At 32.7% G+C, this 17,874-nt stretch overlaps 1 protein-coding gene across 3 annotated transcripts; it reads left to right on the top strand.

The window, feature by feature from the left end:
• Nucleotides 1-18: 18 nt before the first annotated feature.
• LOC130649294 (uncharacterized) lies at nucleotides 19-17,064 on the top strand. 3 transcript variants are annotated; one of them, XM_057455550.1, is made up of 18 exons: nucleotides 19-403; nucleotides 1,654-1,766; nucleotides 2,194-2,383; nucleotides 3,498-3,532; nucleotides 4,454-4,588; nucleotides 5,076-5,255; nucleotides 5,771-5,824; nucleotides 6,223-6,303; nucleotides 6,662-6,746; nucleotides 7,610-7,698; nucleotides 8,074-8,151; nucleotides 8,626-8,679; nucleotides 9,047-9,074; nucleotides 9,390-9,478; nucleotides 14,549-14,641; nucleotides 14,896-14,943; nucleotides 15,420-15,467; nucleotides 15,613-17,064. In XM_057455550.1, exons 1-18 carry the CDS (start codon nucleotides 160-162, stop codon nucleotides 15,709-15,711), a joined length of 1,743 nt encoding a protein of 580 aa, XP_057311533.1. In that variant the 5' UTR covers nucleotides 19-159; the 3' UTR covers nucleotides 15,712-17,064. The 3 variants fall into 3 exon arrangements, with proteins under 3 accessions (XP_057311533.1, XP_057311532.1, XP_057311534.1); XM_057455549.1 differs by having other exon boundaries at nucleotides 5,076-5,261; XM_057455551.1 differs by lacking the exons at nucleotides 19-403; nucleotides 1,654-1,766; nucleotides 2,194-2,383 and adding an exon at nucleotides 2,470-3,379 and having other exon boundaries at nucleotides 5,076-5,261.
• Nucleotides 17,065-17,874: the final 810 nt, after the last annotated feature.

Raw genomic sequence — 17,874 nt, 5'->3', positions numbered from 1 at the left:
AAAGCATTTTTTACATTAAATAGAACTCTTTATCATATTTCACTGTCTTATCCAAACAACAAATCTTAGAAAAGTGATTTATTTTCGTTGATAGTAATGTATGATCATATTTTGATTTTCAGATGTAAATAAAATAAAATAAATAATAATTAAAAAACTATGAAGAGTCTGGATATTTTTAAAATTTCTTTGCGAGAAGTACTACTTTATACATCTGGAACCTATCAAGCATTATTTGAAGTAAGATGCAAACAAAGGAGGATTCCATTTAATGTGAAACCTGAAGAACAATTTCAAAAAACAACAAACGAAAGTTACATGTTACAAGCTTGGCATCAAGACGGTGAACAAACAGAAGCAGCGCAATTGAGAGGAAGGGAATTAGACATCGCTATAGATAGAAGTAATTTTTATTTAATCATGCTGATATGAGCTAGGTGTTTTTTTCAACATGCAGATACTTGTATTAAACATTTCAGCTTGGGCAGTGACAGATTTTTCTTTAATAATCTTTTTTACTATGCTGCATGGCTATGATACATTCTGGGTTTTTATATTTATCTAATAGGCACCCACATCCCAATTTTTCAGGACTAATACCTCCCACTTAACACATAAATTTTTTAATGTAAATGTGTCAATGTGATATACCAATATACCTTAAGGTAGAAATTTTTGCAGGTTATTTAATTTCAATCTTGATTTTCTATTTCACCATTGTAAAAATTGATACTTAATTTCGAATTGACTAGGAAATGGTAAAAAATATGAATTATTGAGATTTCAGGTTTTTGATAAATTGGTCAGGAGTGAAAAAATCGGTCACAAGATATTGTTGTCAGGGGATAAAGAGACAAAAGAAATAACTTGATTAGACATAAAAATAAAAATTGTTGTGTCTTTAAATGCTTTTGTACAAAAATTCCCTATTATTAAAGTATAAAATTGAATTTTACTCTAATAAGATGAAAATTCTAGTTATTGGTAGTAATGTTTTCAACTGACAAAGTTATGTGATTAACATAAATTTGACTAACTAAGATATTAAAGCTTCTAAAATTCAACGTTTTAATAGCATTTTTGCCTGAAAAAGTGTAAAATGTTACCAAGAATATCAAGAACTTATAGTTCTTGAAAGTCTGTGCTGTTGATTTGGTGATTAAAAAATTTTATTATTAATTCAATCTTTCAGCTACCTCTACGGGTAAACATTTATTATTTCTTTGTTTTTTAGTTGTTTACTTTGCATATTGTTAAGGTTAAAATGAAAAGCTGATGACATTAGAGTGTAGGGGCTTTGAAATTGTGGAATTTTGCAAGTTCAGGATTTGCAGAATGTATAATATTTTGGGTCAACAAGTTTTGAAAAAGGCCAAACTTATAAAAATTGAGTGGATGTTAAAAAATTTAGTCCTTTCTTTTTATTTTAAATTATATTTTATATGCACTTGTCATACAGATGAATTGACCTCGCAATTTCATTGGTTAATCTACACGAAATATATGCTATATTATTGTTCTCAAATATTGTCAATTTTTTTTCCTTTTTTAGTTCTCATTAATTTTACTCGCCTAAAGGGTGAAAAAATATTTCCGATATTTTTCACGGTACTGCGATTACTATCAATTTAAAAAAATTTCTGTTATTAACAGGCGTGTTCATTGATCCTGTGTACCTTCATGTCACCGTTTTAAAACACGATCCAGACAAAGCATCAACATCATATGCGGATGCGTTTTTCAAATATGCAACTGGAAAATTACTGGTACGTTAATGACTAAAAATTTATTTTCAGATATTGATTTAAATTACTGTCAAAACCTGGATTCACATCACCAATAGAATAACACGGTAAACTCTGTCAGGAATGTCAGCAAAGTTGAACTATTATTTTTTTTTAAAGTATTAGCAAGGACTAAATTTCAGAACTGTTCTGGAAAATTGCATTAACGTTTTGTTGCCCTTCTATTAGTATTTCAAGGTTTCAATAAGTGCGAAGTTTTAGCTGAAAAAAATTGGGCAGTTGGGAAATGTCCAGAAGTTAAGTCAAAGATGTCAATGTTTTATTGAGAAACAAATTTATTAGCTGTTTCGTGTTACATCTTTTTTTTAAATATCAGGTACATGAGGAATCTCTGGTAAGGCTCAATTAATTACATTAAATGACAACCCACCGTCTGATTCTGTTGTAGTTAAAACCAAAGAAGATTTTATTCCCTCTTACTCCTTTGGATGAAGATATCCACAAAGGTAGCATTAAGCTGTTCACGCTATTGGACAATGAGCAAATTTGTGTAGCAACTGGATTTATGAAATTTCTGATGGAGAATGAAAAAATTGAAGATTTAGAAGCTCGTGGAGATTCTCAAGAAGAAACAATTGGTTTGTATGTTTTCTCGAAATTAAAACAGTTGTCTGGTTACCTAGGCCATAAACTAGTGCCGACAAAAATGTTGTGACATAGCTATTACCATTAGATTAGTTCAGTTGTTATCAAACGGTCCCACTAAGTGCAATTAAGTTCTGCTGATTACATTTGATTACATTTTTTTCTGTGATTTTTTTGGAAGCTTGAAATTTGCTTAAAATACCAATATTTATCAGAATTTTGATATTCTGGTTATTTTTTAGTAAAATAAGGTAACTCTAACCACAGTATACGTTTTAATCTTCATCAATTGTCACCTTGTTTTACTAAAAAAATTGTTCTTTATTTCATTTTACTATTTCTCTGCTACCAATTCCAAGTTTATTCTGTTTCTTGTATATTTTGAAATTTATTGTGTACTACTACTAATCAATACCAACATTTTCTCTTAGTTGCTGAAGTTCCATCAGTGAGCAGTGATTTATCATCTAGTATTAACAGTTTTGTATTGGATAGTAAAATGAATAACATCGTTGATAAATCGTCTAGAGAAAATATGAATAGTTTTGTTAGTGTTCCGAGTAAAGAGAGTGTGAACGTGGACTGTATGGAAAATATACGTTATAAATTCAGGGAAGAAAGTGAGAACAGGGAATTTAGGAGAAATTTAGAGACGTTATCAGAAGTTGAAGAAGATATGCGAGAACAGGATAAAAGACAGGAGAAAAAAGGACATTTCTTGTTTAACTCAGTTAACACTGAACCTGGATATGAAAGTAACTCAGCGAGTCATGTTGGGAAACGAGAACAGCACGGATTCAAAGTGTATGAGCAATCTAAAATCCATCTATCAAAAGAACGCATATTTCAACGCAGTATGAAATTACCCAGAACTCCTCCTGGTGTTCAATCCCCCTCTGACAGTGACATAGTAGATTTGTGTATTGTCAATAGTGAGGAATCGCCTGTTTTTACAAAACGTAAACTTCATAAGCCGTCTCCCAAGAAAGGTGATTAGAACTGTATGATTTGTGTTATTTAGAAATTATCTGAATAAAATGAGATGTGTTATCAGAAATGTTATCAGATTTTCTTATTTCTTTAATATATAGTCGTATGTTTTTTTAGATGTTAATGCAGCTACTGATGCTACAACAGCTCTAGTGAGAATTTAATAAAATATATTGTTCACTCCTCTTTTTTAAAAATATTGTTAAAAGCCTGGTGTATTCAGGTATTTCAGTGAAGTATTTTCTTGCTTAATGTGAAGTTTTCGTTCTCAAAAAGTTGGTAAACTGGCCATAACAAAAATTCACGTTCTTAAACCTTATAACCGATAACACATTTTGTTGTCTTTGTTCATTCGATTCTATCATGTCTGGATATAAAAATATGTATATGCGAAGTGATAGAATATTTGGATATATTTCATTACCTTTACCGTTAAAAATTATATATTTCAAAGATCTAGAGTTTGCTTTCTGTTCTGCAAAATTATGGGTTACGCAGAAAAATGTTTTGTGTTAATAAATTACTTGTAGTGTAGAAATAATCACAAATTTCGCGAATTTTTTTCTGAATTCACAAAAGTTTATGTCACAAAATCCTTTAAAAGCACTGATTTGCAGAAAATTTTAAAAAAGGTGAAAGAAAAATTAAGAGTAGGTTATGTTGAGTAAATATATGTTGACATTTTCAATGGAACACTGTATTATATACTAGTATTGAAACAGAATTGTGTATGTTAGGCATTTTATGGTATCTGGCTTTATTTAAATCCTGATCTCCTCTGCAGAAAGTATCAAAAGCAAAAATGGGTATTCCTAAAACTAGATTTGTTAAAAAAGTTTTTTTCCTTTTCTAAAGAAAAAGATTTATACGCAGATAGTTATAGTCATTTCAACATTTTTTGAAGTAGCAATTACATTTTCACCACAGTCGTTGGAATGCGTACAAAATGTGAAAGGAAAATATTTCAGGAAGATGTAAACACATCCGTAAGTGAATTGTGAAACCCCACCAGCCCCGCCCCCCCCCCCATTATTAGTATTGTGTTGTTTATAACACGGATGTTGCTTCTGCAGGTTGACGATCTAAAAAAGGCGACTGCAGATACTTCTACTCTACAAGTAGTTGGTGGATCAGATGACATTAGTGTTAAAGATGTTGATGTTTTGATGCAAACAAGAATTTCCTCTACTTCGTCTGATGCAAAAAGTGTATGTTGATGATAGTGTTATTTTCTGTAAAACATCTCGCAATAGATAGTGTTATAAAATAAAATTAGGTAACATTTAAAATCTTGAATGACATTATCATTTTGTAGGAAAAGCCCACATAAGTGTTTAGCCATAGTTTTTTTAGCAATTTTTTATTCGTATGACTTTGCATAGTGATTGTCTAAAAACCTAGAAATGTGGCACAAAATGAAAAAGAAAGCTTAAAAACCTAAAAATGTGTAAAAACAACAACAATAATATGGTAGACAACCAGTTGTCATTTTATTTTATAATTTCATTTCATCAATACTTGTCAAGTATATCTTTTTCAGTCATTAAAGGTTTTGTGCAGTTGTCATCCATTCTATTCTATTTCTAAACTGCCAGTATTTATTAATAAACAACTTTCTACTTATATCTATCTGGGCTTTTAGCCCCTTTTTTAGGAGCACAATTCCAAACTTCATGCGTTCTTGCTTACCTTTAGTTCACCATAGATTTCCCTGCTGTAGATGCCATCAAGTTGATACTACCAAAATTTCACGCTCTGACAGAGGAGACATCAACTGAAACACCTGTTAAAGCACATGTACCGATACACGAACCACAAAAAGCAATGTCATCTCAAGTTGCAACTAGAGACAGTCTACTTCCTGTGGAGTTGTCGGTAGCCGTACGTTTTGTCATAATGTTTAATTATTGTGATGTCATGAGATTATTGCTCTCAAGAAAAAAAAATACTTAGCTGATAGTCTCTACAATAAAGCCATCTTTTCTTTTTTTAAACCGGCTTATTTTGTGCACAAAATAGAAATGCCTACACTATTTACGACAGGCAAAAATCTGATGTTCATAGTATGGAAGACTGACAAACACGTGGGTTTTTCCACGAGCTGTTGACTCTATTTAGAAAAAGCATAAAAAATACAATAGTTTGTCACACTTCATGAAAAAGCAAACCAGTGTATATAAGCTCTCTTGTGTACTATTTGAAACGGTATGAGGGGTATTAACGCAACTTATTCCGTGATATTTTGAATATTTTGTAGGTATATTTCTTTTTTATGTCACTATGTAGAAAAATTAAGTAAAATTGTGACAAAAAACACACCCGAAATTTTGCCATCTGACTTTGATTATTTCTGATTTCTGTGTAAAACTGACAGTTTTTTATTATCATAGGAGAGAGGAAATCTTGACTCACATGTTATAGCTGTTCTGGACTATCAAACAAAGGTAAACTCCTTAGTTTTGATCACGGATGTATAAAGGTCTTGTAGAATTCCCCTTCCATAATTTAATATCTGATGACCTTACGCAGTTAGGATGAAAAAATCCGGCAAAAATAAGGCCCCCCCCCCTTCTCCGCATGTTTTATCCATCTCTAAAGTGCGTGAACTCGATAGATTATTTTTTTTAAATTTATACGTTTATAACATAAACATGCCAATAAAAAATATAGACCTCTTTTATCCAAACTGTTTTTCAACTAATTAAGTCGAACAAGCTATAGCTACTTTGTTGTAGTTCAATCAACACTGACCTTTTACGTGAGCTATAAAACAAACGTCAACTTTATACGTCACACCCATCAAGATTGCAGATGGATTTTTTGATTTTTTTTTTGTTCATAGGAGTTAGATCGGTACCGAAATGTGATACAGACAATGGGACAAGATGTTATAGAGTTAAGACGAAAAATTTTAAAACTTCAGGTTTGATATTTATTTGGTATCAAATCATCGTTCGTCCACCCGCCAACCCGCCCGTTTGTTCGTTCGTTCGTTCGTTTGTTCTTTCGTTCGTTTGTTCCTTTTCCCGTTTGTTTGTTCGTCCGTTTGTTCTTTTGTAGACACACATCGTAAATGCTCGATTTAAATAAGTCCAATAAAGGGATAGAACTTTAAAAATAGTACAGTTGCAAGTGTATTTGACCTTGAGAAGTTGTGATGATATTGAGGAGGGAAATAGGTTCAAATAGATGAGACTTTCGTGCCAGTCTGATATATCACTGTGCAAATAAAATTAAGCATCCATCACAATAATGTTTCCTTTTGGTTTCTAAACGTATAGCATGAGAAAAGCCAGTTGGCAACTAAACTATATTATGCTGGCGATGGAGTAGTAAGTGAGAATGGAGACGACCTTGAAGTCATTGGTAAGTTTTCCAACTTAATGTTTGAATAATAGGAAGAAAAAGGGTATAAAAACTCGTCTTTTTATGGTCTTGTAGGTCTTCGTGTTTGAAACTATAATTAACATTGCAATCCAAGTGTAGTGACAAAAAGCTCGTTTTTATTTGTTCAGTGCGGCTACACCTACAATCTCCTAAATGACCTTAAATGTGAACCCAAAATATTTGTTTACTCTGAAATAGTGAAAATTGTGTGTGTTGATATCTTTTTTTCGAACAGTAATTTCTTGTTATTACGTTTCATGTGACAAAAGGTCAAGCATGTGTTTATCATAGTTGCTGTAATTCAACATGAACAGTCCTTCTTGATTACTAGTAAACCTTTATTTTCTCCTGAAAATCTTCTAAAATACGAATAGTTCTATACACTTTTCAGTGTTTTCTTCTAAAATGTGACCCCTAAATCTCCAAAATCCTGCTATAATCTTCTCAGATTAGAACAGTTTTAAATCTACAGCCAACCTGTTGTTTCGTTCATCTTGACACTCTTTAATTTGAGAACTTTTAAGTCTCAAATTTCTTTATACGGATTTTATACACGATCGAAAATAAATACAATGTAGACAGAAGAATGCTTTTTAATCATTGACAGGTACTTCAGTCTTCTTTCTCCAAAAGCTATACCTTTTTAAAAAGAGTTCCTTAAATCTAGCTGAGCCCCAATGTTCCTAAATACTTCTAATTGTCAGCATTGTGATACTCTTAAGGTGAATCCCTTTATAAGTCGCGAAGCGGGGACAACTGAAGGAGATAGAAGTTTAAGTTAGACCTCGTTAATAAAATTTATACTATATTTCGTGTACTTAAATGTTAATCATTATCTTCAGTTCCTTTAAAACGACGCCTCGCTGCTGAAAACGAAGAGAAAAACACTTTACAAGAAAGAGTGTATAAACTACAAAATGAAATTATTAAGGTAGATTTACTTTTTTGTTTGTTTCTTTGTTTGTGTGTTTGTTTGTTTTGTTTGTTTGTTTGTTTGTTTGTTTTTTTGTGTATTTGTTTGTATATGTGTTATATGGATACTTTCCCGACATCAAATGTCCATCAGCACTATGGTACTGTTTTTAAAACACGTGGAAATATTCATGCTACATCCCAACGCTTGCTTTTGAACTCAGTTACCCAATAAGCGTGGGCAAAACAGTGTTGGTGTTGTAACCTTCTGACTATATTTTCTTATTCAATATTCAAGAATAACAGTCGTCAGTACGTTGAAAGGGATACAAACAGAAATGTGAAAGTTTTTTTATTTTTGTCTTCTCTGGTTAGACGTGTTCGTGTTTTGTAGAAAAATGATATCGAAGCCTCCTATTTGCAACTTCAAGAAGCGCACGAGATCCAGCAAGAAAGAATGCAACAACTCCAGGTATATAATTATAGCACGCGTATTGTCTTTAGAAGAAGTGTTGTTCAGAGGAGTTTTCGGCAGTGGTGATCAAGAAACACAAATTTTAACTATGTTACACAACTTCTCTTGTATTTTGACTAGCAGTATTTTTTATTTTCCACGTGAATAATTTGCGTCACCCTTAAAAAAATTTCTTAGTCAGTTAACTGTTTTCTTGCGCAAGAGACATGACAAATCTAAAATCAAAGACAATACATAAATATGTCAGAATAAACCTTTTACAATTGTTAAAAATCTTTATTTATACCTTAATCGGGTCTGTAAAGATCTTCAATTTTAAATAAATTTGCAAGGTCGTATAAAGTCGAGAGGACTGTGCATTCTTTGGTTTCAACGAAATGCAATGTTTAACTTTCATAATTTTCTTCAAAAATACGTTGTTGTCAAAATTAAGTCTCAATTCTTAATCGCGTTTGCTTTTTCTTCTTGTAGTCGAAACTTTCAAAATACAAGCTTCTTCAATCTACATGTCAATCTCAAGAAAAGGTAGGTAGGCTGCTGTTGTTCTCTATGCCTACTTGAGACTAAAGTTTGAAAATAGTTAAGAAAATGGACACAAACAAGTTTAACACAAAAAGTAGAGTGAAGAAACATTGTAGTATTAGGATTCAATATGTTAAGTATTAACGCTACTACAATATGTGTCCTTCACAATATTTTGTCATTCTCCCTTTTTCTTTTTATTATAAAAGAATATCAAGAATATCATTTTCAAAATGCAATTCATCTTGTGTGAATATTGAAGTCGCAGCAACAAATTATTTCTCTTTCCTTTTTTATTGATTATTTATTTACCATTCTGTTTTCTTCTGTCTCGTGGAGTAATGTTTTTTTTTTTTTTTTTACTTACAAGGTGATTGAAGAATTAGAGAAAAGACTTGGTAGGAATGCACTTTATTCGTTTGTTTTCAAATCCTCTCCCCTATGTGTTTTTTTTTCAAAATAAATGTCCTCCACACACCACAACCAACAATGTCATTTTGTAGGGAGTGATTTTCATCGATTTTGGTTGATCTAAGAATTGCAATTTAAAAATCACCACCTTCACCGGAGCAACCATGCCAATCCCTGGAGTAGACAATTTAACCTCGCCCCGGCCCCTCAATCTTCATATAATATGCCTTTAACAAAATTGGTCTCCATTACATATAGTGTTGTTCTTAATGTATTTATTTTTGGCTATATTTCTTTTAAAGCATCAACAGCTGATAATAAAAGCTTACCTTCAAAAAGCAAAGGAACACGAAAATCAAATTTGAAATCTGTGGCATACGAAAAAGAAAATGTAAGTATTTGAAGTTTCAAGTTAACACGTGTTTCTTAAGTTCCTACTCCCTTTACTATCAAGGGAGTAGGAATTTAAGAAACGAAGGGAGATTTCTACGAAGAAAATTGGACGGCGAATTTGCAAAAGATTATGGTACACATAGCGATACCCTGTTTGAAGGGGCTTAAATTAAATATTCTTTAAACAAATTTCCACTGCGTTTGCATATTGCACAGATCTACCACTCGTATAATCAAGTAAACGTAAGTTCAAGTGCTGAGTAGAAGAGATTGAATGAAATCGTTATAGTTAGGTCGGTTGATGTATAAGTCATTATATATACTTTTTTTATGTCAATACGTTGGTGTTTTTGTTTTACTTTTTGGGAACAAATTCTTTGCGTTTAAGCTGGACCGCAAAAATCTTTGCGGTAGCTTTCGCGATTCTATAAAGTTAGAATTTTTTCACGAGAAAATTTTTTTTTCCAGTTCTACAACTTTTCATAGCAGCGACAGGGGCGGATACAAGTTTAAAAAGTCCTTAGTCAAAATTTTTCGTGAAGCCAAAAAATTTTTGTCGCAAATGCCCGAATTATCATTTTTTTAATGTATACTTACCAGACATTTCATAAGAATAAATTGAAAGAAAAAACAACATAAATCTAGCTACTTTTTCAAAGCAGCTGGTATTCCAAAATAATGTTTTTTGAAAACTTGAAGGGTTACATTAATAACCCATAAAAATCTTCTTTCTTCTTTCTTCTTTCTTGCACATCACGTAATGTAGAAAACCATGGACAAATTGAATCTAACATGAAATGGGTCAAATTGAGCAAATTGTCAAAACCAGCCAATGGAATAATGAATGAATTATCAAATCTGACATCTAAACATCAATATACCGGGTTGACATGATAACAAAGAATTATATAAAAACAAATTTAAAAAATGAATGTGCAAGAACTATTTCAGTAAAATATATAAAAAAACAAAGGATATGGCATATAAAAAACAAGGCTCAAAAAGTAAATTTATAAACTGAAAGGACTCTTGCTAAAAAGCAGCATTAACATATAAATCAGGGGTTGTGCTCAAAGCATTTTAATAAATGTATGTTATAAAATAGGAGTTAGGACTTCAGAAAATCCAAAGTTGAGAAACTTTTAGGGTGAACCTAAGATGTTAAGTGTATAATTACCAACTTAAAAGTAAGACTTAGCAAAAGATGAGTAAGTAGAGGTAAGTATGGGTAAGTAAGGATAAAGTAAATTGTTTAAATATGTATTAAGTTTTAAGTGAATTTAAATTAACTGTAATCTTCTAGGATCTCGGGCAAAAATATTAAGTACATCATCTACCTTTGGAATAATTTCTTGATGAATGTACATTAAGGAAAGCCATTAAGACGATCTTCTGTCATAGTACTATGGCAATAATCTTTTAATCGTCTTAATGATGAAAAACTTCTTTCACATTCACATGAAGTAATAGGGATAGTAGCAAGAATGCGAATAGCAACATTTATATTAGTAAATAGAGACAGGTTTATTGACTTTAAAGTTTGAGCAATGGTTTCAGGTCTTGTACCCTGATAATCCAAAGCAAACTTTTCCCACAGCTCTAACTCAGACTCTAGAGCAAGAGGATTTGGCATGTCAGATTTGTAAAAATCTACAAACCTTTTAAATTTGCTCTTCCAATCTTTGTTGGAGTAAACCATTGAAACTACTTTGGCTGGTACAATGCACAATCCATTATACACTACAAAGTTTTCAAAATCAAACCTCGAGTTAAGTTCACTGTTTAAATGGTCCAAGATTGGTATGGTTAAGGCTTTTTTATAATAATCCTTTGGACTGATAGCAGGTTGGTTGTCCCTTAATGTTTGCCTTCTGATAACCGTTTCATTTTCTCCTCAACTCCTACACTTTCCACAACATCTAATGCATCCTTGTACCATGAGTTGTGAAAAAAATCTACATTGTTCCTGCAACTCATAGTTGTATTTTTCAAATTAGTAATGTATTGAACATTATCTGTAATATCAATACTTCTATCTTGAAGCAAAGTTGTAACACCATGTGTTAGTGCCAAAACATTTCTGGTCACAACAACAGATACAATGAACTCAAAGGTAGAAATTTCATTAAAAAAAGAGTGTGCTTTGGTGGCAGTTTCATTATTGACAATTTTATTTAAATTAACTATCATATCATCAAGGGTCACATAATTTGCAACATAAAGTTCTTGAAAAACTTCCATGCCATCAATACGCTCAATCCACCGTGTTCGGCAGACATCTTTAAGTTTAGACTTATCAGAATTAGGACAATATTGAATGACATTTTTTTCAAGGAGCTGTTGCCTTTTTTGTGAAAAGTTAAAGAAGTAGGAAATTTCTTTAATTTTGTTCATAGCATTTCTTACCAGCGTGATGGAACAAGATTTAGCAACGCAAAGGTTTAACAGTGGCTATGACAATGAACATAAATAGCTTTTTTGTTAACTGACAGAAGACAAGCTGATAAACCATTTAAATGTCCAGCAACATTACCAGCCCCATCATAACCCTGGCCCCTGCAATTACTGGAATCTTGTGGCGCCGTAGATTAGTGGTTATAGCTCTCGTACTCTGTGCGGGAGACCGGGGTTCGATTCCTCTTGACGGCGATTCAACATGGGCGAGTGAATGTTACCATAGCCCCGGGTTAACCCAAGCCATGTGAGGGAAATTGGGAAGATGGCACACTGTGTGGGCCGTTGGATGTTGCCGGGAGTTGTCTAGTAGAGCGCGGGCTCTAATTGGGTCTGCGTAGCTCAAAATGGGTCTGCGTAACTCAAAATGAGCATTAAATACTCTAGGACTCTCCATCTACGCCATGGCCCCTCCTGGAAATAATAGACAGGGTATATCCCTCGATATTTGTGAGGCTAGCCATGTAAAATATGCACATCTATCTATCTATCTATCTAGATTTAAATTTTGCAGAGCAGACAACATAAGATGGGCTAAATCTGCACCAGTTAAACCCTCTTTACAATGAAGAAATTTAAGAAAATCTTCCTTGATATTTCTACTTGAATCAACATAACGGATTACTAAAGAAAGTTGTTCCTTATTAGAACAATCTAAAAGTTCATCAGCCAGGACAGAGAAAAATCTATTCTTCCTAATTTCAGAAACAATTTTATTAGTTATTACCTCACCACAACAATTTATTTACTTTAGGTAATACAAGCTTATCGCTGCATTTATCGGTCCAAAATGATAACTTTGCTTGTACTTTGTCACTAGCAAAACCCACAGTTTTAATTTTTTTTACAAGTTTTTTTTCATTGGAAAAGGATTTACGCTTACTATTATGATTTAACAAACGTATACAGGGAACAAAATGGTTTGGTTTATAATTTTCACCTGGTCTGGATACATAACCATGCATAACATAACAAAGCTCTATGTCAGAAGCTATGTTTTCATTGGGGAGTCGAGGTTGAACTTTCTCCGCAAACAATAACTTATAACATGTTTCGCTGCATTCGGGGTATGCTACATTTATATTGTGATTAATGACAGTAGAAAGGGCAAGTATGTCAAGAAGACCTGCCCATCTGCCGTTTTTGCAATTATACAGAGCTTCAAATTGCACTAATTCTGTAAGTGAAGAACCATGGGGGTAATCTTTATCAGATATATCAAATACTTGCTTGAAATTCTTAAAAAGTTGGTTATTATTTAGTTGTCCTTGTTCAAATAGTTCAAATAGAGTATAGAAGGGGATGCGTAGAATAAGATTCAGCATGAATAAACAACTCTAAAGAAGTAACCTTAAATCATGGCACAATGAATTGTCACCTGACAACATTAATGATACCCAGCTGTATAAGCAGTTTCCACTTGCTTCAGAGCTAAAACAAGAAAAACAAAGCCAATCTGAGTCTTGTGCCTAGCTATTAATACATTCACAAGCATAACAACACAACTCAGCTACCATTTATATATTTGTTTATGACACGTTTTGAAAAATAAAATTATTCTGAGAATAAAACAAAAGAATATTTAATAAAAACAATTAAGGTCAGCCATATTAAATCTTTGGCTTTAGTTTCAGTTTATGACTGAATTATTGCATTGTTATAGCTGAACAAAAACTAAATTGTAAACTTCACAGTCTATTAACAAAAACAAAGCTTTAGGGATCAGAAAATAGTTTAAACAAACCTACCTCAAAGCAATGAGTGTTTCCGAGTTGTTTTGAACAAACTTTGTAGGAAAGTCCAAAGGAACTAACCTATATTTTAATACACTTCCATTCTCAAGCAGCTGCGAAAAATTTATTGTAGGTAATTTTGACAAATCACCAATGCGGGAGTTAAAAATTTCTTTCATTACATCGACATTCTACTTAAAAAAGCACTAGTCACCTTGTCAGACATGGTTTTTAAAGCCATGTTTAACAAAAAAGAACCTTTTTTCACAGGGGTAATCGTATCCAGCGGACTGCTAGGTCACTAGACTGGTAATTCGAGTTATATCGTTAAGGGCGGCTACCTTTTTTTTCACTCAAAAATCGTGCCGCACAGACTATATATGTCACTAGTCTATGTTACAGGTTTGCTCAACTCTGTAGATTTGTATGACTTTTACCGCCGTAAGAAACACTACCGCTTAACGGACCATAGACTATATTCGTCAAAACAATCACGCACCATGCAAATTAAAACAGATACAACGCACAGACGTGGCTCTGCGGCACCCTGAGCCGTTGGTCCCCTATTTTATATCAACTCCCGCTCGTCGGCGCACGTTGTTTACATAAAAAGAACTTTACGCCATACTATGCCCCTCTCGATTGACATCGTCCGTTATACAGGTAGACAATTTACCTTCGTCACTTGACGTCTTTGACGTGGTATGTATCCGCCCCTGAGCGAAATACTCAAAAGCTGTTTATAATTGAAGCATTTTTTGGGAAAGCTGTTGCGGTTCACAATTGAGTTTACTTTATGCGGGAATGGCCCTTTACAAATTTTCAAGAGACTACAAAAGTTCTAAAAACACTTTCTTGTTTGTTTTGTTTTTATTTTTTAGAATGCGTTGAGAGTATTTCAGATTGATGAGAAGCTGCGTTTGATTGAAAAACTTGAGCAGGCCGAGGGTACAATAACGGCGTTAGAAGAACAGGTACATGTGTGATGTTGAAAGCGCCATGCTGGATTTAAAATTCCTGACAAAATCATATATCACATGATATTTCTACAAAAAAATTACTTAGCCATTTGACATAATGGCATCCAACCTAACCTCCACCAGACCACGTGACCAAGATTTTTTATCATCTAACATGTCTAGCTATAGTCAAATGAGAGAATATTGAAGGAGTAATGTAAATTTATTTCAAGATCTGTTTGCGTAAATATAATGTTCTTTCCTTGTAGCTGCATATCAATGCTAAACATTGGGCAAGAGACCGCGCGTTAGCCCAGGTAGGTAACAGGTTGATGTACAAATTTGCCCCTCTTCTTACAAAAATCTTTCATGTAAAAATAACATAAAAATTTTGTTAAGGTGTGGCTGTAACATTACTTCACTTGACAGTTTGTGGAACAAGTTGAACAAAGCTTTGTTGTCGTAACAACCAACACATTTAGTTTTTGTTATCGTAACAAACAAAACAGCTTTGTTGTCGTAACAAACGAAACCTAGCTTTGTTGTCGTAACAACGAAACAGCTTTGCTGTCGTAACAAGCAAAACATAATTTTGTTTTCATAGCAAACAAAACATAGCTTTGTTGTCGTAACAAAGGTAAATTAGCTTTGTTGTCGTAGCAAACGAAACATGGCTTTTTTGTCTCAACAAACGAAACTAAGCGTTGTTGGAGTAACAAACGAAACTTAGCTTTGTTGTCGTTACAAATCTTATTGTGAATTATTTTTACTACTAATGTACTAATTTGTTTAGGAAAGTTCTGCAATTCAGCGAAGACTTGTACCAATGCCATCGGGTTATGTGAGTGCAATTCAATATACCCTTCCAAAATTCAGTTACGAGATCATCTATTGTAATGGTTTTATCACTGTATTCGTAGATAAAGACAGAAGTTACGAAATTTTTGTGAAAAAGTTGACATTTATTTTTATTTTTATTTTTTCAGATGGCAGCCACATATAATCGTCGACATGCCGAAAATGATCGCCCGTACTTACCAAGATATACTCACAATCGCTTTCAAAACAATCCTTTCGGCAGGTGAGAGAAATGTGTTGAAATAAATCTAGCAGCTGAGATACGAAGTGCATTATAAATGTTACAGTAGGTATGCTATACGAAGTGTCTTTAAATTGCTGGGAAACGATATTCAGTCAAAAAGTTATTTGAAATTGAAAAGTTTAGCTACAACGCAGGAAATAATACTTATAAGCAGACAGCATCGCAAATGCACTTTTCACACGGTCTGCATTATGGAACAATCCAGGCATTTTGACGTCAATGAAAAAAAGCACCCTTATAGAGTTTTAAACCTTACCACATAACCTAAGATTCTAACGCCGCTGTATGCATTACCAAGTAGACTTTTATGTTTGCATTGCGGTTAATTAGAAGCTTTCGTAATTGCTTGTGGTTGCCATCTTCAAATTTTTCCGCCTTTTTTTCTCCAATATATTTTGCCCCGGATTGTGGGTAATTATGTATATATATGTGTATATATATATTATATGTATATATAGTCAGAATTTATTTTATAGTTCAGAAGATATAATATATTAATGTGTATATACCTGTAAAAGAAAATAGATTGCAAAACAATTATAGTCTAAATTGAAACACCCCAATTTATTGGACTTAACATTGCTGCTCAGTTTCCACCTCATCTCACCCCTGTTACTTAGCTTTAAGTGTGCAGAAAACTTTGTGGAGGTAACATGCTGTTGACATATGCTATTTTTCCAGTGAAGTGCAATTAAAAAAAAACTTTTTTCTGAAAAATGTGTAAAATATTTTTACAAATATGATGGGATTATAAAGTAAAACTTGTTCCGAGAATTATGATAAATTCAGGAATAATGCAAATACACCTTTCCCGAATTTATTTGCCACTCTTTCTCAACTTTTTTAAAGAAAATGAATGTAATTTTCGAAATCCTCACATAAAAATTAATAAGTCGTGAAATTTTCATATTCATACATCAAACAAACAACCTGCCACAACAGATTTTTTAATTTTATACTAATTAACCTTTGCTCGAATATGAGGCTTATTAGTACAAGTCGAAAATTCAGAAGGCTTTGACCGTAACAATGATGCAACCAAAACAGCACTTTCAAATGTCGGATAAACTTGAAAATTTATGCATTAACCAATTCACTGATGCTGAAAATGATGTTAAGGTCAAAACATCAAAATTCCAAAACTTTAAAAAACATGTAATTCAGGAAACGCGTATTAATCAGTTATTATGTATGATGTTAATAGCCCTAACCATTATACATAATACCCGGGAGAATACGCAGAATCCCCAATTGATCATACTCCCCTTAATATACTTCTTAAAGTAATTAAACATTTTCACTTGTACTTATTTTTAAAGAGTTTTTTAAAACTTTCCACTTTTTGTACTTTCTTTTGTAGTTTCCACTTCATATCTTGGCTGTTTCCTCCAATGAAATCTGAGAAAAAATATTCTTGCAATATATGCGTTTTAGCGCACAACATTGTTTTGTGCAGGAAACTTTCCTTGAAAGCAAAATTTTAAAGGACGTGTCCCTGAAGTTGAACGTTTTGTCTGCCCGCATTATTGACTGTTGACACTTTGTTATAATAACGTAACTCAAAGTCCTTGATCAATTCTTGAAGTTTTGTGTAGAGTGCATTTGTTTAGAAAACAAATCCGTTTGTTTAGCTTTAGAGGTTTACCGAAAATAAAACGATATTAGGTTTCCTATCATATTTCGGACAATTGTGAAAACCAGTTAAGTCTGTGGCACAATACTGTCTGGGCGGACTATCGCTACATACATACCATATCATTTGCAAAAAGCATAAGATACACGCCAGTGAAAGCGGGATCTATCACTATTTAGAATTTTTTTTTTTGTAGATTATTTTTTCTAGTTCTTCATTTTTTAAGATTTCGGACATCAAATTCCTCTCTTTTTACATATCTAGAGTCATTCGGAATTAATCAATATTTAATTACATACAAAAACCAATTATGAGTGGTTAAAGAAAGAAAAATGTTTTTGACAAACGTTCCACGGGTCACGTGCAGTTATACTGTATCTATGAAGTTACGAAACAAAAGTGTTTTTCGTAACAATATCTATTTTAAAGATTCATAAAATATCAAAATCAAGTACCTCGTGTACTCTACTCGTTATCTTTCTCAACTATACTCTCTAGAAAAATTGTACAACA

Source organism: Hydractinia symbiolongicarpus, chromosome 7 (assembly GCF_029227915.1).
Source record: "Hydractinia symbiolongicarpus strain clone_291-10 chromosome 7, HSymV2.1, whole genome shotgun sequence".
Taxonomy (NCBI): Eukaryota; Metazoa; Cnidaria; class Hydrozoa; order Anthoathecata; family Hydractiniidae; genus Hydractinia; species Hydractinia symbiolongicarpus.
The sequence above is the reverse complement of the archived record's forward strand: the minus strand, read 5'-3'. Positions and strand labels throughout refer to the sequence as shown.